The sequence below is a fragment of the Pleurodeles waltl genome, chromosome 6 (assembly GCF_031143425.1).
Source record: "Pleurodeles waltl isolate 20211129_DDA chromosome 6, aPleWal1.hap1.20221129, whole genome shotgun sequence".
In the NCBI taxonomy this organism is placed as follows: Eukaryota; Metazoa; Chordata; class Amphibia; order Caudata; family Salamandridae; genus Pleurodeles; species Pleurodeles waltl.
In genome coordinates this window covers 1,711,549,858-1,711,572,358 of record NC_090445.1, presented here as the reverse complement: position 1 = coordinate 1,711,572,358, position 22,501 = coordinate 1,711,549,858, and the positions used below count along the sequence as shown (strand labels likewise).

General features: G+C 48.7%; 1 protein-coding gene across 1 annotated transcript in view; it reads right to left on the bottom strand.

Moving 5' to 3' along the window:
• The window catches only part of LOC138301823 (major histocompatibility complex class I-related gene protein-like), a 95,404-nt gene extending 73,504 nt beyond the window's left edge, over positions 1 to 21,900 (bottom strand). The window contains exon 1 of the mRNA XM_069242321.1: positions 21,718 to 21,900. Coding sequence (XP_069098422.1) covers positions 21,718 to 21,781 — 64 coding nt within the window. The 5' untranslated portion in view covers positions 21,782 to 21,900. The remainder of the gene's footprint in view (positions 1 to 21,717) is intronic.
• Between the last annotated feature and the right edge of the window lie 601 nt (positions 21,901 to 22,501).

The following is a 22,501-nucleotide window of genomic DNA, read 5'->3' as shown; positions in this document are numbered from 1 at the left end:
ATCCCCCAACCTACCTGCATGCCATCACATACCCCACCCTCACCCTCACCTCCATCCCTCCAACACATCACATATGCCCCACTATCACAACCCACCCATCCCAACACCAAGCCTTGCATGCAACAACAAAGCATGGACACCCATCACCAAAGCATGTCCACTACAGATACCCACACAGATCCCCAAACCAACTATCACACAAGGTCCTACACAAGAATGCAAGCACTAGAGTACAGGGTCACCCACCCATTGTACACGATGGCACACACAGATGTAATAATCATGCCTTTACACCCTTGCAGGATCCCTACCCAACGTCACTGGACAGGAGGTTCCAGACATGTCCACTCACCCCACAGAAGAGGCCCACAGTGAGGACAGCAGCTCTGTCCTACTGGATCAAGATGACCAGCCCAGTCCATCTGGGACCTCGGGACAGTCGGTTCCCCTCACACTGGCACATGCCACCACAGAGCCTCCCGCCTCAGGAAACACCAGCACAGCACCCACCCAGCGGGCCCATTCCTCTGTCCCAAGGACACGTCAAGCAGCAGTGTGTCCACAACTACAGGGACCCCAGGCAAACCCACCAACCCAAGAAAATCAGGGACCTAGGGGCAGTGGCAGTGGGCACACGGTTCAAGAGACAGAGGAACAGGAAAACAGGGGAAATGGGAGGACTGCTGTGCGACAGGGGGAGGACAGGCCCAGAGAACCCACTCTCCACAAGACCCTCTCCAACATCATGGGAGCATACCATCATTCCCAGGAGACGATGGCAACTGTACTGGCCAAGTTTCAGGAGACCCAGCGGCTGCAGGAGGAACAGTATCTGGGGATCAGGGAGGAACTTAAGTCAATCAACACCACCCTGGTCACCATTGCAGGGGTGCTGTAGGACCTTGTGAACACCAGGAGGGACACTGTGGCACAACATGGGGTCCCTGACACTAGCCTGGATGATGAACAGCCCACCACCTCCGCCGGCGCTAGTGGACAGGAGGCACCGCCACAGGACCACGACACCAGCACCCCACACCCTACAGTTGGAGAACCACCCCACAAACAGAGAACAATGTCAAGACCCCCGCCAGGAAATGAGACCACCATGAATGTCATCCTTCTGTCCCACTTCGTCACCCTGTCCATCCATCAACTGCCCTAGCTCCCCTTCCTATGCCACTTTGGACAATGCACCTGTGAAACAAATAGACTGGACTCTGCCGTGGACAATCCTCCACCATCACCCCTGCCCATTTTACAACCCCCTCCACTAACTTGCACTGAAATAAACACCCTTGAATCACAAACCAATCTGGAGTCAGTCTGTGCTTTCACAAAAAATATGTATTTGAAATAACTAAGGAAAATAGCAATGTTGATTGTATTGTCAACATACCTATGTCACACAGCTCTAGTCCATGAGGTAATATAGCAGAGGTCACATAGTGGGACCCACATCTGTGAAATGGAAAGGCAGAGTGACAAGTCAGGGTCCATACAGGGAGTGCAGAATTATTAGGCAAGTTGTATTTTTGAGGATTAATTTTATTATTGAACAACAACCATGTTCTCAATGAACCCAAAAAACTCATTAATATCAAAGCTGAATATTTTTGGAAGTAGTTTTTAGTTTGTTTTTAGTTTTAGCTATGTTAGGGGGATATCTGTGTGTGCAGGTGACTATTACTGTGCATAATTATTAGGCAACTTAACAAAAAAAATATATATACCCATTTCAATTATTTATTATTACCAGTGAAACCAATATAACATCTCAACATTCACAAATATACATTTCTGACATTCAAAAACAAAACAAAAACAAATCAGTGACCAATATAGCCACCTTTCTTTGCAAGGACACTCAAAAGCCTGCCATCCATGGATTCTGTCAGTGTTTTGATCTGTTCACCATCAACATTGCGTGCAGCTGCAACCACAGCCTCCCAGACACTGTTCAGAGAGGTGTACTGTTTTCCCTCCTTGTAAATCTCACATTTGATGATGGACCACAGGTTCTCAATGGGGTTCAGATCAGGTGAACAAGGAGGCCATGCCATTAGATTTCCTTCTTTTATACCCTTTCTTGCCAGCCACGCTGTGGAGTACTTGGACGCATGTGATGGAGCATTGTCCTGCATGAAAATCATGTTTTTCTTGAAGGATGCAGACTTCTTCCTGTACCACTGCTTGAAGAAGGTGTCTTCCAGGAACTGGCAGTAGGACTGGGAGTTGAGCTTGACTCCATCCTCAAACCGAAAAGGCCCCACAAGCTCATCTTTGATGATACCAGCCCAAACCAGTACTCCACCTCCACCTTGCTGGCGTCTGAGTCGGACTGGAGCTCTCTGCCCTTTACCAATCCAGCCACGGGCCCATCCATCTGGCCCATCAAGACTCACTCTCATTTCATCAGTCCATAAAACCTTAGAAAAATCAGTCTTGAGATATTTATTGGCCCAGTCTTGACGTTTCAGCTTGTGTGTCTTGTTCAGTGGTGGTCGTCTTTCAGCCTTTCTTACCTTGGCCATGTCTCTGAGTATTGCACACCTTGTGCTTTTGGGCACTCCAGTGATGTTGCAGCTCTGAAATATGGCCAAACTGGTGGCAAGTGGCATCGTGGCAGCTGCACGCTTGACTTTTCTCAGTTCATGGGCAGTTATTTTGCGCCTTGGTTTTTCCACACGCTTCTTGCGACCCTGTTGACTATTTTGAATGAAACGCTTGATTGTTCGATGATCACGCTTCAGAAGCTTTGCAATTTTAAGAGTGCTGCATCCCTCTGCAAGATATCTCACTATTTTTTACTTTTCTGAGCCTGTCAAGTCCTTCTTTTGACCCATTTTGCCAAAGGAAAGGAAGTTGCCTAATAATTATGCACACCTGATATAGGGTGTTGATGTCATTAGACCACACCCCTTCTCATTACAGAGATGCACATCACCTAATATGCTTAATTGGTAGTAGGCTTTCGAGCCTATACAGCTTGGAGTAAGACAACATGCATAAAGAGGATGATGTGGTCAAAATACTCATTTGCCTAATAATTCTGCACTCCCTGTACACTGGGTGAAAGTGACAGACATGGGATAGGTCTAACAGATGTATGAGATGTGTGAGCCAGTGACATCTTCTTACCTGTGTCTCACTGGAAGTATTGCTGGATAACGTTGTTTCTGTTGTCGATATCCTCTTCTTCTGCCTCCTCTTCTTCACTGTCCACAGGCTCCACAGCTGCCACAAGACCTCCATCTGGACCATCCTCCTGCAGAAAAGGCACCTGTTGTCGCAAAGCCAGGTTGTGCAGCATACAGCAGGCCACGATGATCTGGCACACCTTCTTTGGTGAGTAGTAGAGAGAACCACCTGTCATATGGAAGCACCGGAACCTGGCCTTCAGGAGGCCGAAGGTCCTTTCGATAACTCTCCTAGTTCGCCCATGTGCCTCATTGTAGAGTTCCACTGCCCTTGTCCTGGGATTTCTCACTGGGGTCAGTAGCCATGACAGGTTGGGGTAACCAGAGTCACCTGCAAATGTCGAGGGACAACTGTTAGACACACACTAACCCTTAGGGAGAACCCCAGACACAGACAACTATTCACACGGTATAGGGTCCTTGTCCTCACCTATTAGCCACACACGGTGCCTCTGGGGTTGCCCCATCACATAAGGGATGCTGCTATTCCTCAAAATGTAAGCTTCATGCACTGAGCCTGGAAACTTGTCATTCACATGGGATATGTACTGGTCGGCCAAACACACCATCTGCACATTCATTGAATGGTAGCTCTTCCGGTTTCTGTACACCTGTTCACTCCTGCAGGGGGTACCAATGCCACATGTGTCCCATTAATGGCACCTATGATGTTGGTGATATGTCCCAGGGCATAGAAGTCACCTTTCACTGTGGGCAAATCCTCCACCTGAGGGAAAACGATGAAGCTGCGCATGTGTTTCAGCAGGGCAGACAACACTCTGGACAACACGTTAGAGAACATAGGCTGGGACATCCCTGATGCTATGGCCACTGTTGTTTGAAAAGACCCACTTGCCAGGAAATGGAGTACTGACAGGACCTGCACTAGAGGGGGGATTTCTGTGGGATGGCGGATAGCTGACATCAGGTCTGGCTCCAACTGGGCACACAGTTCATGGATTGTTGCACGATCAAGTCTGTAGGTGACTATTACGTGTCTCTCTTCCATTGTCGACAGGTCCACCAGCGGTCTCTACACCGGAGGATGCCGCCATCTCCTCACCTGCCCCAGCGGACGTGCCCTATGGACGAGAACAGCGAGCAGAGAGTCAGCCAACATTGAGGTATTAAAAAAATGATTATTGCACACATTTGTCAATCCGCAATGTGCCTGTCACTGTGTGTATGCAAGGCCTAGATAGGTGTGATGCATTTAAAATTAATGCCATGTGGCCCCCTGAAATAGCAGCTGCCTGACCTGTAAGGTGGGACAAGGGGATATGAGGTAACTGCCCTGGCGTTGTACACCGTTGCAGTAGGCGGTCGAAGACTGCGGCCCAATCCTGCATTGTTTAACATTGGACCCTATGGGTCCCAGGAGCCAATGACGATGTACGCCGGCGGTGACGGTACGCACCGCCGCAGACGTGACCGCCATTTTCTGTCTGTTCACTCACTTGATACCGGACCTTCAACAGGAGAGGACCTACACTGCAAGTGCTGCTGTGACCTCAGTCTGGAACGAACGATGGCTCATGTGTTTGGGGAAAGGGCCCCTGCCTTCACTTCAGAGGAGTTGGAGAAGTTAGTGGATGGGGTCCTCCTCCAGTACACGCCACTCTACGGTCCTCCAGACAAACAGGTGAGTACACTCTGAGCATGCTATATGGGCAATGGCTGTTTGGAGTGGTGTAGATGGAAGATACAAGGGAGGGACTGAGGCCTGCATGAGCAGACGGTGAGTGTATGTGCGTCAGGGCAAGGATGGGAACGTGGGTCAATGACTGTGACAGTCCGGACGGTTAAAGATTTTCCTTTTTCCATGTACTATTCCTCTAGGTCAGCGCCCACCAGAAGAAGGATATTTGGCGTGCCATCGCCAAGGACGTCCGGACCCTGGGAGTCCACCACAGACGGAGCACCCACTGCCGGAAAAGATGGGAGGACATTCACCGCTGGAGCAAGAAGATGGCGGAGGCCCAGCTGGAGATGGCCTCCCAACGTGGGAGGGGTGCCCATCGCACCATGACCCCCCTGATGTTCTGGATCCTGGCGGTGGCCTATCTGGAGTTGGATGGGCGCTTGAGGGCATCACAGCAGCCACAAGGGGGTGAGTACAGTCACATCCATCTAGCTCTGCGCGCATTACGAGGTGTCTGGGTGGGGGAGGTGGGCTGTGGGTTCCCCTAGGCCAGGGCGAGTTTTGTAGGCAAGGTCCCTTCGTGAGGCAGGCTATGTGGCACCCCAACCCCACCAGTGGTAAGAGCCAACTACACCTAGTCAGGCTCCTGTGACTTCCATGTGTGCAGCAATCGGGCTTAGGCCTTGTACCCCTGGTCCCTGTGATTAATTAGGGAACTCTAAGTGCATAGCGTAGTGCAGAGGGCTGCTGTGTCTGTAGTGTCCGCCAACGGTAGTGGCATTGCATGCACTGAACATATCTTTCTTCTGTCCCCCCCCCTTTTTGTGGTCTCCCTGTTCTTGTGTGCATTAGCATCATCAGGCGAAGGAGCAGTGGCATCGGAGCAGTAGGGAGCTGCATCCCACATGGCCCTGGAAGGCGAGACAACGGAGTCTGAAGCCACCAGTGGGATGGAGGGCGAGGGGAGCTCCACGGCGGGGACAGGAGGTGACATCAGTGACAGCGACTCCTCCTCTGATGGGAGCTCCCTTACGGTGGCGGGCACCTCTGTGCCCACCGCATCAACAGGTACAGCCGCTCCCCTGGCCGCTCACCCAGGAGGGTGGGTATCTCCTTCGCCCCAGGCACCTCAGGCCCTGCCCCAGTCAGCCCTGCTGCCCTCAGTGAGGAGGCTATTGATCTCCTGAGATCCCTCACTGTTGGGCAGTCTACCATTCTGAATGCCATCCAGGGTGTAGAGAGGCAGTTGCAACAAACAAATGCATACCTGGAGGGCTTTCATTCTGGCCAGGGAGCCCAAAAGAGAGTATTTCAGGCTCTGGCCTCAGCATTGATGGCAGCCATTGTCCCTGTGTCCAGCCTCCCCCTCCAACTTCCTCCACCCAGACCCAATCCCCTGTACCTCAGCCTATCCCAAGCACACCATCAGACCAGCATGCACACACCTCAACACATAAGGGTGGCTCTGGCAAACATAAGCACCACACATCCCACAGGCACTCACACAAGCATCATACCCATGCACACATACCAATATCCACTGCCTCCACTGTGTCTCCCTCCTCCACGTCTCCCTCCTCACTCCCTGTCTCGTCTCAACTCACACCTGCATGCACTACATCTTCAGCCACTACCTCCATCACCAGCACGCCCATCACCACACTCCGCTCACGTGCACTCACCACCCCCACTACCATTCACACATCCTGTGTCCTCTACCAGTGTGTCTGTGAGCCCTCCTCCCAAACTACACAAACGCAGCCAAACACCCACCCAACAGCCAACCACCTCACAACAGCCTCCAGCCCATGCACCTTCACCCAAAGTCAGCAAACGTACACCTCCTACAACCACTCCCTCTTCCTCCACTCACAAACCCCCTCCATCTACCCGTCCCAGTGTGTCTTAAAAGCTTTTCCTGTCTAATATTGACCTCTTCCCTAAACCTCCCCCATCTCTGTCCCCTAGGGCCCGCCTTTCCAGGTCCCAACCCAGCACCTCAGCCACCACATCACCAGGCACTGTGGTGGCAGCAACTGCAGGCTTTTGGAGTGCACCAAGCAACAGGGCTGCCAGTGTTCCACGGAGCGAGGGCAAGGACATTCCGCCACCTCCAAAGGTAAAAAAGTTGCCCACATCCTGGAGGGAGAAGGCGAAAACACCTGCCACCAAGGGCTCAGGCAAAACAAAAGTGGATAGTGGCAAGACAGCTGCGCCACCATCCAAGGTGGGGAAGGGCCAGAAAATCAAGGGCAGGTCCACGTCGACGCCAACCTGCACGGTGGACAAGACCGCCACCAGCACCCCCACCTGCACCACCACCAGCACCACAGACACTGAGCCCACCACCAGCACTGCAGTCACTGAGCCCGCCACCAGCACCGCAGTCACTGAGACCGCCACCAGCACCGCAGTCACTGAGACTGCCACCAGCACCGCCACCACAAAGACCGCCACCAGCACCACCACCACAAAGACCGCCACCAGCAACGCCGCCATAGAGCCCGCCGCCAGCAATGCCGCCATAGAGCCCGCCGCCAGCACTGATGCCACAGAGTCCGCCGCAAGCACCGATGCCACTGACATCGTTGCCAGCACCACCAGCGGCCCACGACATCCTGAGCCAGTGGCACCACCGCAGACATGGCTGCCATCCCCAGTGGTCAGTAGTACGAGGCTGGTGGTCAGTTTCAGGAGCCTGAGCAGCTTGCATGTTGCACTACCGGCAGTAGAGTATCACATCCACTACCTCAGTCCTTGTCAGGATGAAGCACTCTGGGCACAGAGCCCCCTCCAGAACCAGTGGAGTATCACATCCACTACCTCTGTCCTTGGCAGGATGAAGCACTCTGGGCACAAAACCCCCTCCAGAACCAGTGGAGAAAGGCATCCACTACCTCAGTCCTTGGCAGGATGAAGCACTCTGGGCACAAAGCCCCCTCCAAAACCAGGGGAGACTGTTATCCACTTGAGAGACTGTGGCTTTGCAATCCCCAGGATAGAGCAGTGGGCAACCCACCCACTTGAGAGACTTGAGAGACTGTGGCTTTCCACTCCCCAGGATAGAGCAGTGGGCAACCCACACACTTGAGAGACTTGAGAGACTGTGGCTTTGCACTCTCCAGGATACAGCAGTGGGCAACCCACCCACTTGAGAGACTTCTGAGACTGTGGCTTTGCAATCCCCAGGATAGAGCAGTGGGCAACCCACCCACTTGAGAGACTTCTGAGACTGTGGCTTTGCACTCCCCAGGATAGAGCAGTGGGCAACCCACCCACTTGAGAGACCTGAGAGATTGTGGCTTTGCACTCCCCAGGATATAGCAGTGGGCAACCCACCCACTTGAGAGACTTCTGAGACTGTAGCTTTGCACTCCCCAGGATAGAGCAGTGGGCAACCCATCCACTTGAGAGACTTGAGAGACTGTGGCTTTGCACTCCCCAGGATACAGCAGTGGGCATGGGGCCCCCTCGTGGAGCTGGCGTTGTGCACTCATCCGGCTGAGGTGCCCCCCTTTCCCTTCCCCCTGAGGTGCCTGTTTCATTTCGATCTGATGCCCCTGCAGTGTTTTCTCCGTTTGGAGTCTGGTATCGAGTGTGGGCCTCGCCCATGCATTTTGGGCCCAGTGGTCCACGGACTGTGAATGGTGGACTATCTGGACTTGTGTAGTTGGTGTACATAATTGTTTATACTGTATTTCAAGTTTTGACTAATGGATTTTTATTTATTACAATCATTCAACTCATTTCCTTTTGTCCTTGCGTTCTTGAAGGGGGGGTGGAGGTGGGTTAATGTAATGTTGCAGCATGTATTTGCGTGTATGTTGTTGTGGGTGAGGGTGGGGGTGTTGCGTGTGTGTGTCACTCTCTTTTCCCTCCCCCCTCCCCTGTGTTGTAGGTGCAGTACACACTGTGGTCGTCGCTGCCGTCTTTCGTGCTCCTGGTAGAGGAGCAGGAATACCATCGCAGGGAGTATGTGGAGTTCTGGCTCCATGGCGTTCTGGTTCCTCGTGGAATGTGTAGAGGTGAGTGTTTTCCCTTCCAAGTCCTGTTTCCGCAATGTTTATATTTGCGTTGGTTCTGCCTCTGAAAACGTGGCGGATTGGCCTCTCATAATAGTGTGGGCGGGACATTGTCTTCCGCCTGTATGTTGGCGGAGACCGCCGCAGTGTTTGTTTCTACCGCCGTGGTGGTTGGAGTGTTAAAGTGGCTGTCTATGTTAGCGGTTTCCGCCATGGTCATGATTCCATTTTTTTTACCGCCGGCCTGTTGGCGGTCTTACCGCCGCTTTAACACTGACCGCCAGGGTTGTAATGAGGGCCTATATCTTGTGCCCATTTTAGAAATACATAAGTTTTCTCAAGTCCCATTTTTCATCCTGCCTATTTCGCTATAAGAATTAGCCTATACTTGGTACTCAATGAAAAAATATTGTATAGTGGAGCTCAGGTGTTTGCTCTGGGCGCCTTGGGTTCTTGGAGAACCCACAAACCCTATATATCTCTGCAACCAGAAGGGTCTAGCGGACATAATGATATATTACTTTTGTCAATCGGCCATTGTGACAAAGAGTTACAGATGAAAATGTTGTCACAAATGCCCATTTTTTCCTGATTCTTTTTAATATTTCTTCAATTCAACAGTTATTTTCCTTGGGAAAACCTTGAAGGAGATTGACATATGACTTCTTGCTGAATTTGGATTTTTGACTACTTTTAAGAAATCTATAGCTTTTCCAGACAGACTGGTTTCAACCACAAACTGGAAGTAGGTTGAGAGCACAAAAATAGGAAAAATAGGTTATTTCTTAGAAAAATCCCAAACTTGTGATACAACATTAGGTTTTTTGATTCAGCTCTGCATGTTCCTGAAAGGTGGGAAGATTGTGACTTGAGTACAGCAAACTGTTTGTGGATGACATTTTTTAGGGGTAAAATCAAGACATTTTTATGTGGAGCACTTTCCCCTAGTTTTCCCCAACAAACTCAAAATGTTGTATTATTTTGCCTATTTTCTCAGTCCCCTCTAGGAGAATCCACAAACCATGGGTACCTTTAGAATCACCAGGATGTTGGGAAAACAAGACACAAATTTGGTGTGGATAATTTATGTGCACACAATGTTATGGAGGCCCAAGCACAAACTACCCAAATAGCCAACAAAACGCTTAGCATGGGGCTGGGGAGAGGAGGGTTGAAAGGATGAAACAAAAACATAAATAATAATAATAATGGTAAGAAGTACATACATTTTAAAGGTCAGTTGGTGGGACATACACTATAGTCGTCACACTGGGCAGAAGAGCCTGGCGCTGCTCTCTCCAAAATGTATATCTTTACTCCAATGCTAACAAATCTTTTCCAAATTTGTACCTTTTTTTAGGTACAGTACAACAAGCTTTATTTGATCATAAAAAAACCATCAAAGCAAAAGAATACTCCTTATAAATACAAATTACAAAATAAAAACAAATATTTACAAATAAATAATGTATAATAAAATGTAAAAGGAGAATACCTTCAATGATTAAGAATAACACCAATAAAAGATCTCTCAGTGCATACCCTGAGACATACAAATTGCAAGTTACAATGTTTCCGTATATACCATGCAGCCACAAGGAACTTGCTAACTGCATGGATCAAAATAACAGAAGTGTTATGCTTTAAAATTCTAAAGGCAATAGCAAATCGTTTAAAACCCATTATCTGACATGATGGTCGGATCCACTTACGTCTGGGGGCGACATACACTGGAGAGAAGAACATAAAATGTTCAATTGTTTATAGAGCAGAATTGCAACATGGACATAAGTTGGACACGGACGGTGTCCCCCAACTGCCAGTAAAAGACAATAGCTGTAAACACCCATAACGGAAACGAGCATCCAAGCTCTTTCCCAAAGAATCAGAGAGGAGATCTAAATAGGGCTCATACTGAGGACACCATTTGAATTTAAGGAATGCATTGGTCAATCGTCCGTGTGTTGTACCCGGGAGATTGTTGTTCCTAACGTAAGACCAATAAGCTATTTTCAGAGACAGTTTATGAGCCTTCCCTAAATCCTGTGGATTCTCCCAATAATTCCCAAGCCCCAGAATGCGAAACCAGCTTGACACATGCTTAAACCATGGAATAGAGGCTACATTAGACCTTTTTACTATTATATGGTATTTACATAGAGCATACCTAGATGTTGCTGCAACATGCTGCACTGTTCGTTAAAGTAGAGCACTCAGCTGTTTCCTACATTGTAGCTCGCTTGAGGCTGGGCTGGGGCTCTCGAGATGAATTAGGTGGCGTATCGTTCCAGATCCTGTGTTTGTATGTAGAGAACGCCTTTTGCCTTGCTTTTCAATCTTTTGCGATTCTTCGTCTGTTAGGAAAGTGCCCCTTTTGGCACGGTTACCCCCCACACTTTTAGAGGGCATCTTAGAGGTGCCCCCTGTACCCTAACCAACCCTTTAGTGTTAGGGTTACCCATCTATGCCAATCTGCCACTAACAGACGAGTTTCCGACCCCATGGGGTGAAGGCCTTTGTGCTCTCTAGGGTGACACTAGAGTAGCTAGAAAGTCTCTACAAATTTGCGTACTACAAGTGCATATGTCTCTTATTTAAACTCATGTAAGATATTATGGGAACCACGTGTGACTCTTACAGCATATGAATGTATATAAAGATATATACATTTATTAAACATATCTCTCAAAACAATCTTCTTATTTATCTAATATTCTACCACTAACTGCTGAAACAAAGAAAAACCATCACTCACTCCAACATTCATACAGACCAATGTACAAATTATACATCTCACCCTAAACTGAGTTTTTAAGTGAAAGAAAACTTTTTCCCCCCTAAAATGCATACATGACAATGACTACAAACAGAACAAACAATATACACTAATAGGCTGAACAAAAATTACAAGCATAACATAAACTCAATTGCAACAATAATGGAAATAGTTCATATCAAAATATTTATCGCTCAAAAAATAAAGTTCAGAAATCGCGATCGATTTATGCTGAGCAACCCAGCGTATATTCATTATCATATTTCTTCATTGTTGGCTTATTTCATTGATAGACGTAAGTTGAATTGAATATAGTTGTATCCTTTAAGTAATCACAAGAATCGCTTTATTCTGCAATGATCCGCTCGTTTTATGAGTCTTCATGTTCATTAAAGCTCATCATTGGCTTTGTTGCGAGATTCACATGATTTAGGTGTTTTATGGCGATTAGAAAATTCCTTGCCAATAGGCTATCCTTTGCTAACAATCCTGTGCAACGGACAATCCTTTGCTAACAATCCTGTGCAACGGACAATCCTTTGCTAACAATCCTGTGCAATGGACAATCCTTTGCTAACAATCCTGTGCAACGGACAATCCTTTGCTAACAACCTGTGCAACGGACAATCCTTTGCTAACAACCTGTGCAACGGACAATCCTTTGCTAACAATCCTGTGCAATGGACAATCCTTTGCTAACAATCCTGTGCAACGGACAATCCTTTGCTAACAATCCTGTGCAACGGACAATCCTTTGCTAACAACCTGTGCAACGGACAATCCTTTGCTAACAATCCTGTGCAACGGACAATCCTTTGCTAACAACCTGTGCAACGGACAATCCTTTGCTAACAACCTGTGCAACGGACAATCCTTTGCTAACAATCCTGTGCAACGGACAATCCTTTGCTAACAATCCTGTGCAACGGACAATCCTTTGCTAACAATCCTGTGCAACGGACAATCCTTTGCTAACAACCTGTGCAACGGACAATCCTTTGCTAACAATCCTGTGCAACGGACAATCCTTTGCTAACAATCCTGTGCAAAGGACAATCCTTTGCTAACAATCCTGTGCAACGGACAATCCTTTGCTAACAATCCTGTGCAACGGACAATCCTTTGCCGATGTGCATTTTGGTGGACAAAGAAACTTGTTATTATAATTATTTAACAGCCACGTTCATCAGGGCAATTTCATGCAAAACAGGGCAGTAAACCTTCAGAGACATCTAAATAAAAACATAAGGAAAACTGTATAGTTCCCAGTAAAGCTGATAGACAAATACATATGATACAGCCAAAATAGCTGAAAGACCTTGTAATATACATAAATTCTTCTTTTTATAAATATATGGGGTGATTAAAAACACCTAAAAGTGATCTATGAAAAAACAGCTATTCGCCACCACATGCAGACATAACACCCGTAAGATAGTGACGTGCCCGAAAACAATAACAGAAAGAAGATAATAAATCAACGAACACTAATTGAATTTCACCCATGTGTCTTAAAAATATAATGAGCTTCCTCAGACCTGATGGTTTAATAAAATGAAGACACATTTAGCTGAAATTTCCTATGAATGGTTTAAGATATCTAGAAAATGAACCACAATAATTACATAGCAGGAGCCAGGTAGGCCGTCTAGAGAACGAGCTTTCACCCTACAGAATGCTCTCTAAATATTGGAACATACTAAACGAAAAGTGTACTGAAACTGATGAATATAACTCAACGGAATGATAAAAAAGAGAAGCCTATTGCGTCATCGCAAGTAGCGTGAATGAGGCTGACGTCACCCCGCATAAATATGTAGAGTATGTGAGTGCTTACTAAGAGAAGGTAACCGCGTTAACCGGCTAGCGTTGTTCTAAAAAGTAACGAGAAATCTCCAACTCGTCTATAAATCTTACTTAAATGAAATAATACAAGAACCTCCAGGCATCCAGAGCACATGGCGCTGTATTTATGCTACTACTTACTGAGCCGTGTGTGCTTCAAACATGAGCTCTCAGTCACGCAAGGATATACCAATGAGCTTCTACGCCTCTATTTGATTTTCCCTGGTTGTGCTCTCCTCATCTGTAGCTCTGCTAGAGGGGTGCCACGAGAGCTCCGTGGATGTGTCCACAGGGGGTTAGTGATGTGTGGACAGTTCAGTACAGAGGTGCACCGCTGCTTCTGTCTGTAGGAAGGTAGCCTCTTTCTAGCCTTGTTACCCCCACTTTTGGCCTGTTTGTGAGTGTATGTCAGGGTGTTTTCACTGTCTCACTGGGATCCTGCTAGCCAGGGCCCAGTGCTCATAGTGAAAACCCTATGTTGTCAGTATGTTTGTTATGTGTCACTGGGACCCTGCTAGCCAGGACACACGTGCTCATAAGTTTGTGGCCTATATGTATGTGTTCTCTGTGTGATGCCTAACTGTCTCACTGAGGCTCTGCTAACCAGAACCTCAGTGGTTATGCTCTCTCTGCTTTTACAATTGTCACTGCAGGCTTATGACCGTTTTTACCAATTCTGATTGGCACACTGGAACACCCTTATAATTCCCTAGTATATGGTACCAAGGTACCCATGGTATTGGGGTTCCAGGAGATCCCTATGGGCTGCAGCATTTCTTTTGCCACCCATAGGGAGCTCAGACAAATCTTACACAGGACTGCCACTGCAGCCTGAGTGAAATAACGTCCACATTATTTCACAGCCATTTTACACTGCACTTAAGTAACTTATAAGTCACCTATATGTCTACCCCTCACTTATTGAAGGTTAGGTGCAAAGTTACTAAGTGTGAGGGCACCCTGGCACTAACCAAGGTGCCCCCACATTGTTCAGGGCAATTTCCCCGAACTTTGTGAGCGCGGTGACACCATTACACGTGTGCACTACATATAGGTCAATATGTAGCTTCACAATGGTCACTCCAAATATGGCCATGTAACATGTCTAAGATCATAGAATTGTCCCCCCATGCCAAATCTGGTATTGGGGTGCCAATCCCATGCATCCCCGGGGTTCCAGCATGGACCCCGGGTACTGCCAAACCAGCTCTCTGGGGTTGTCACTGCAGCTACCGCTGCTGCCAACCCACAGACAGGCTTCTACCCTCCTGGGGTCTGGGCAGCCCAATCCCAGGAAGGCAGAACAAAGGATTTCATCTGAGAGAGGGTGTTACACCCTCTCTCTTTGGAAATAGGTGTTAAGGTCTGGGGAGGAGTAGCCTCCCCCAGCCCATGGAAATGCTTTGAAGGGCACAGACGGTGCCCTCCTTGCATAAGCCAGTCTACAATGGTTCAGGGATCCCCCAGTCCCTGCTCTGGCACGAAACTGGACAAAGAAAAGGGGAGTGACCACTCCCCTGTCCATCACCACCAAAGGATGGTGCCCAGAGCTCCTCCATTGTGTCCCAGACCTCTGCCATCTTGAATGCAGAGGTGTGAGGGCACAATGGATGCCTCTGAGTGGCCAACACCAGCAGGTGATGTCAGAGACCCCTCCTGATACGTGCTTACCCGGTTAGGTGGCCAATCCTCCTCTGAGGGCTATTTAGGGTCCCTCCTGTGGGTTATTCTTCAGATAACAAAAGCAAGAGCTCACCAGAGTACCACTGCATCTCCCTCTTTGACTTCTGCCAAGGATCGACTGCTGACTGCTCCAGGACGCTTGCAAAACTGCAAAAAAGTAGCAAGAAGACTACCAGTGACATTGTAGTGCCTAACCCTGCTGGCTTTCTCGACTGTTTCTTGGCGGTGCATGCTCTGGGGGCTGTCTGCCTTCACCCTCCACTGGAAGCCAAGAAGAAATCTCCTGTGGGTCGATGGAATATTCCCTCTGCTAACGCAGACACCAAACTTCTGCTTCACCGGTCCTCTGGGCCCTCTCTCATCGTGACAAGCGCGGTTCCTGGAACACAGGTGCTGGATCCAAGTGACCCCGACAGTCCAGTGGTCCATCTGTCCAAATTATGCGGAGGTAAGTCCTTGCCTCCCCTCGGAAGACAGTAATCCTGTGCACTGCGTGAAATGCAGCTGCTAGGGCTTCTGTGCACTTTTGCAAGGAATCCTTCGTACACAGTATAGCCCAGGTCCCCATCACTCCATCCTGCATTGCTCAACTCGCTGAGTTGACCATTGGCTTTGTGGGACCCTCCTTTGTAGTGTTGAGACGACCGCCATGCTCAGTTTTCTTGAACCTGTGTTCAAGTACTTCTGCTGGTGGAGCCTTCTTGTGCGTGAGCTCTCTGTGTTGCTGAGCACCCCCTCTGTCTCCTCTTTCAAGTGGCGACCTCCTGGTCCTTCCTGGGCCTGGGCAGCACCCATTTTCTTCAACCGCAACCTTTGAAGCTAGCAAGGCTTGTTTGTGGTCTTTCTTCAAAGAAACAACTCTGCATCCTCCAGGATTCCTTGGGACATCTTCTGTGCAAAGGAGAAGTTCCTGGCATCATCCGTTGTTGCAGAATCTTCAGCTTCTTTCACCCAGAGGTAGCCATTTTGCACCTTCATCCGGGGTTTAATGGGCTCCTGCCCCCCCCCCCACCCAGACACTTTTGTGACTCTTGGACTTGGTCCCCTTCCTTTACAGGTCCTCAGGTCCAGGAATCCATCTTCAGTGCTTTGCAGTCAGTTGTGGTCTTTGCAGAATCTCCTATCACGACTTTAGTGTGTTTCTGGGGAAGTAGGGTCACTTTACTCCTACTTTTCACGGTCTTGGGGTGGGGAATCTTGGACACCCTTAGTGTTTTCTTACATTCCCAGCGACTCTCTACACACTACACTAGGTCTGGGGTCCCTAAGTGGTTTGCATTCCACTTTCTTAGTATATGGTTTGTGTTGCCCCTAGGCCTATTGCATCCTATTGTATTCTACAGTGTTTGCACTACTTTTCTAACTGTTTACTTGCCTGATTTAGGTTTGTGTGTATATTTTGTGTATTTTACTTATCTCCTAAGGAGTATATCCTCTGAGATATTTTTGGCACATTGTCACTAAAATAAAGTACCTTTATTTTTAGTAACTCTGAGTTTTGTGTTTTCTTATGATATAGTGCTATATGATATAAGTGGTATAGTAGGAGCTTTGCATGTCTCCTAGTTCAGCCTAAGCTGCTCTGCTACAGCTACCTCTATCAGCCTAAGCTGCTAGAAACACCTATATTCTACTAAGAAGGGATAACTGGACCTGGCACAAGGTGTAAGTACCACAAGGTACCACTATACGCCAGGCCAGCCTCCTACAACAACTCATGTACTTGTGCCGCAAACGACAAGGTTGTATGTTTGTTTACTCGAACAGATTCTACAGACAACTCGTACTATCTTCTGCCGCAAACAGCAGGGTTATGTGTGCGCGTGTTCTCGAACATACTGTACACAACACTGATGTACTGTGCAGCAAGTGACACAATTGTGTGAGGTCTATAACATATTCTACACAACACTCCTATCCACTTGTGCACCAAGCGGCACAGTTGTGTGTATGTGTGCACTCGAACACATTTCACACACAGGTCATGTGTGCTTGTTCAGCAAGCAACCAGGTGTCAGTTAATTTATTATGTACGTCGATCTCTTATGCATGGTGCGTGATGTTCATATTTATTTTATATGTATGGTTTCAAAATAAATGGAGGGTTTCTTAGAAATTGAGAAGATAGAAGCAAAGTTATTGTAGGTATGTAGCCATTAAATAATTGAAATTAATTCACAGATCTTAACTTTATCTGTATTTTGTCGATGGCCCCACAGATAAGTGTGTTTCAGTGTTTCTACCTTTTGGGTGCGGGGAGGGGTTTTTTAGTGGCATGGACACACCCCCTCGATTGATTCAAAGCTCAGCAGAGCGTGCACACCACTGTACACAAGGCTGGGCTGGGTGAACGCAGCTCTGCTAAGAGGTGAAGTGTGTAAACACGGTGCACACTGCAGGATGTGCACAGTTCAGAGGAATCACAGCTCACAGTTCCAAGGCTACAGTCACTGTCTGTGCAGAGCGCACACTGCTAAATGTGCACCGTGCAGACAGATGCACTCACTCTCAGATTGCGCTTTCCTGAAGAATAAAAATGTGTTTTTTTTTTATTAACAATGTCGAGTGTGATGTACATGTAATATTTCTATATTGCAGAATCATGCTCTAATATATACGTTATGTATGCTTGAAATGCACCTAGTGTGCATATTCACGGAGACTATGGTGATTTGCTAATAACTGCACACAAAAAAATCCAATTCTCATGTTAAAACCAGGGTTTTAATTTTCGATTTACACGACCAATCAATGTTAATACACCCCGTGTGCTTGTATCCTGACGAACTTCTCACCCACAGTAATAGGGTCTCGCATGTCTCCGAGTTACAGCTATTAGCAGTTGTAAACTCCCTACCGGACTTTTCTTGACATCGACCCTGTTACATAGTTAATTGCACTTTTGCCGGTTACGTACATAATTGCACTTTTGCCAATATGTTTCACTACGAGTCAACTGTAGCAGCACGATTGTGCACTTTTTTTTCCATTTTTAGGGTAAAGCCTGTGTCACATGCGCTTGCGCATGTGTTTCACTTGCCAAGCGCTTTAGGAGTTAGAAAAGGGCTCGGAGCCCTGGTCACGTCACATCAGTTGTCTTTCATCGGTTCGTGGGCTTGCCTTTTAAAATCCGCTTGCTTTCATTTGTGAAAGGCATGCATACGTCATGCTTTTTCCGGGGTTTAGCCCACCTACACAGCACCGTTAAAGTACCAAAAACATACGAGGCTCGATGTTTTCAGCCTGGATTCCGGACTACTTTATCTGTTTATTTTACATGCAGCACGATAACGCTGCGTTTTATTTTTGCTTTACAAGGCTAATAGCTCTAACTCAAACAAATGCGAGACCCATTGCATTGAAAATGCTTGTTAGTTCAGTGGCGACCATCTTTAATGTCCACCTCTGTTGAGAGCAAGGGTTCCATAAAACAAGGGGCTGTTGCCGTACGTAGTCCTCTCCCCCAATACGAATGTATGTCGGAATGACGCCTGCCGGAACAACGAATGCCTGAACAACGAGGTCGGAACAACGACCTCGTTGTTACCACGAATGCCTTAACAATGATTTTTCGTTGTAAAGGCATTCCTGGTAAAGGCATTAGTGATAGGCATGCATTGTTCCTGCATGCGTCCCCCCCGGCCCACCACCCCTAAAAATTACTGCGACCACCCCACCCCCCCTAAAACCACACCAACCCCCCACCCTTGCCCCCTAAACCTACCCCAACCCCCACCTCCTCCCTAAAATTACTGCGACCACCACCCTACCCCCAAAACCTAAAACAACCCCAACCCCCACCCCATCCCTGAAACCTAAAGTACCCCAACCCCCACCCCTAAAACTACTCCGAGCCCCCCACCCTGCCCCTAAACCTAAACCCCAACCCGCCCCTAAAATTACCCGACCCCCACCCACCCCTAAAACCTAAAACCACCCCAACCCCCACCCCTAAAACAATCACAACCCCCATCCCTAAAACCTAAACTACCCCAACCCCCACCCCTAAAACCACCCCAACCCCCACCCCTAAAATAACCCCAACCCCCACCCCTGCCCCACCCCTAAAACTAAAAATACCTCGACCACCCACCCTGTCCCTAAAACTAAACCCCAACCCCCCACCCCTGCCCCCACCCCTAAAACTGAAAATACCACAACCCCCTACCTCCACCCCTAAAACTAAAACCCCAACCCCCCACCCCCAACTCTAAAACGTAAAATACCACAATCCCCACCCCGCCCCTAAAACTAAAACCCCAACCCCCCACTCCGCCCCTAAAACTGAAAATACCCCGACCCCCACCCTGCCCCTAAAACTAAAACCCCGAGCCCTCCACCCCCGCCCCACCCCTAAAACTGAAAATACCCCGACCCCCACCCCACTTCTAAAACTAAAACCCCGACCCCCCCACCCCGCCCCTAAAACTGAAAATACCCGACCCCCCCACCCCGCCCATAAAACTAAAACCCCAAACCCCCCACCTGGTCGCGTCGTCCTCCTCAGCCGACCCCCTTGTTTCTGGCTTAACCACGCATGTGCGTTGTTCAGCACATGCGTGGCTAAGGCACAAAACAGTGAAGTCGTGGTTAAGGAAAGCGTAGTTCCGCTTTTGTTGTCCATGACTTCGGTGTTCCGGAGTCAGCCTTCAGGGTGTTTCCCCCCCAATACAGTATGATGGACAAACCCTGGCCCTGGTTGGTTAAGGGGCCCACGATGCATAGCGTACTGGCGGGGATTTGGAGGTCTTGATTGCGCCTTGCCTGGTCATGACTATGGATTGATGGCACACACCAGTACGATTGTTGCTTTGGTTAGAAATCTGTATCTGTTGAAGGGATTGGTTCTTGGTGACCCCTACTAACCATCTCGGTTCTGCTCGTTGTATGTGGGATTTTTCTTGGCGGGAATTCGGTACCACTTGATGCAATTCCCACTGTGCTCCCTCCCTCAGGCTTGCCTTTTCTTGTCAGTTTGCGTCCTGTTCTTTGTGGCAATGCTGGTGCACGTTTCTGCCCCCCCCCCCCCCCAGTTTGTCCGTAGTTTCGCTACTGGAAGCCTGCTTTGTTTAAAATGAAAGCTGTGCCATCTCGCCTGCTCTGACTGCTGTTAACCTGCTGAGGGCCTGCCTCTGTTGCGCAGCCGCAGTGCGCATGACATGTTGACTGCCTGTTAATAACACGGACAGATAAACTATTCTGTATGAGCTGCCCCCGGTATTCACCGGAGCCACATGCATTCCTTAACCTTGGCTGCGCTTGGTGTTACTCTGGGTCCTGCACGCGGACCTTTTAGACTGCGTGGAGGTTCTCTCCATGTTGCTCCTAATCACCACCTGGGTACCATGGTGCGCAGTTATTCTAGCTCCGGGAGTCCCTCTCGCCCACTTGTATTTCCAATGCATCTTCATCCAAGCTAACCATAGACCGACACTCTAAAAAGCCCCCGGTAGCCCGTAGTGGAGGCGTCGCTTCTATTCTCATTACACCCCGCACTCCCCAGCTAAGTTGACCCTATCGTTTTTCTTCATTTATACTAACTCTGTTGCGCTTTGCCTAGTATTAGTTGGTGTCACCAGGTGGAGCGTAGCAGCGCGCAAGCGCTCCATTGCCGACGTTTTGCTATGTATCTGGGCTTTTAACCACACCCACCTCAGCCCACCACTTTCACTTGTTCGAGGGCTTTGCCTTTCAAAAATCCTTTGACGTTGGTAAATGCTTTCTTTACGTTAGTCCCTCCTTGGGGCAGTTTTGTTACCGCCTTCGCCATCGACCCTGTTACATGGATAATTGCACTTTGCCGATATGTCTGACTGCGAGCGAAGTTCTTTTTACTTTTCCTTTTCAATTTGTAGCAAGAACAGTCCAGTTAAGAATTTACAGCGCTAATGGCTCTAACTCGAGCACACGCGAAACCCATTGCATTGTAAGTGCTTGTCTTGATACTTGCAGGTACTCTCCCTCGCAAAATAAACAAGTGCTGGAACACCGTACCGGACAGCACCAGCCCATTTAAAGCACTGCTGCACGTTAAAACAAATGAAATGTACGTGAGAGGGGCTATGGGGAGATGAGAGACATCTCCCCATAGCCTGGGGTGGTAGTGAGGGAATATGAGGAGAAAGTCCTGGGGGGGCAAAAAAGATTGTGGCACCAGCGCCACCATTACTAAAGCCGGCCCTGCACATACACCTGCAAGCACACACACAACATGCATTTAAAACCCGTTTGTTTTATTATAAGCTGCCCCAGTGTTTCTGGCGCTGACTTTGGCACCTCTGAGTCCAGGGGTCGCAAAGAGAGTGCCAGGGTCGCAAGGGGGAATGACGTCCACGATGGATTTTCTATTCTTTCTTTAGTTTTTCCCTTTATGGAAAAATATCACACACCTGTAATATATCGCTGTGGAGTGAAGTAGCCCAGGCACGTGACGTCATGGGGTACTAATTAGCGCCCCCCCTGTGGGCGACCCCCCCTTCTATTGCAATGCCCCCCCCCCCCCTCGTCAGACAGCGCTGAGTAGAGCCCCCCTCCCCTCAGATGACTCACCTGCCCGGGCTGGCTGCAGCCAGAGCCCCCCCAGGAGCAGCAGCAGGAAGTGGGGGCCAGTCATAGCGAGGTGGGGGCAATGCTGGGACAGGGTGGCCTGGGGTGTTTAGTCCTTGAAATAAACTTCTGACATCTAAAGTCAGCCCAGCAGGACTCTATATACACGATGTCACACCAGTGGGGGGCGAGCACCAATCAGAAGACAGAGACCCCCCGCCCTGCCCCTCAACCCCCCACCTCCCTCCCCCGTTTCCTCTCCCTGACAGCTTGGAGACAGAAAGTGAAACTATAGCGGGATATGACGGTAGCAGGGCGTGGTAAACGAACACAAAAACAGAATATATATATATTTGATTTTCCTTTCTTTCTTGTTTTGCAGTTGTTATATAGCGCGAAGTCGACCCAGGCGTTGCAGCGCTTTACATGAGTACCAGTCACAAAAGGAATTATATATTTGTTCAGGCTTGGGGACATGCAGTTATGTGCCCAAGATGACAAGGTGTCCGGCCAGCGCCGAGAGCTGAGCCCTCTTCCCCAGTCGCACGGTCGGCTGCTGTAGTGGTTACACTACCACCGCCACCGCCGTGTATGAGGAGCATAGTTTACAAGTCCTCGGAGGGCTCAGGGACCGCCCCAGCCCCGCTGTCACTGCGCCAATCCACTCGCCCCTCCCTGCCAAGCCTGGCTTCTTGTAAATCAGCCCGTTTCCTCTCAGAGATGCGCCATCCGCCCGCTGGAGGGCGCCAGAGCACCGCAGGCGGGGACCGCTGGGCGCCTGCACTGT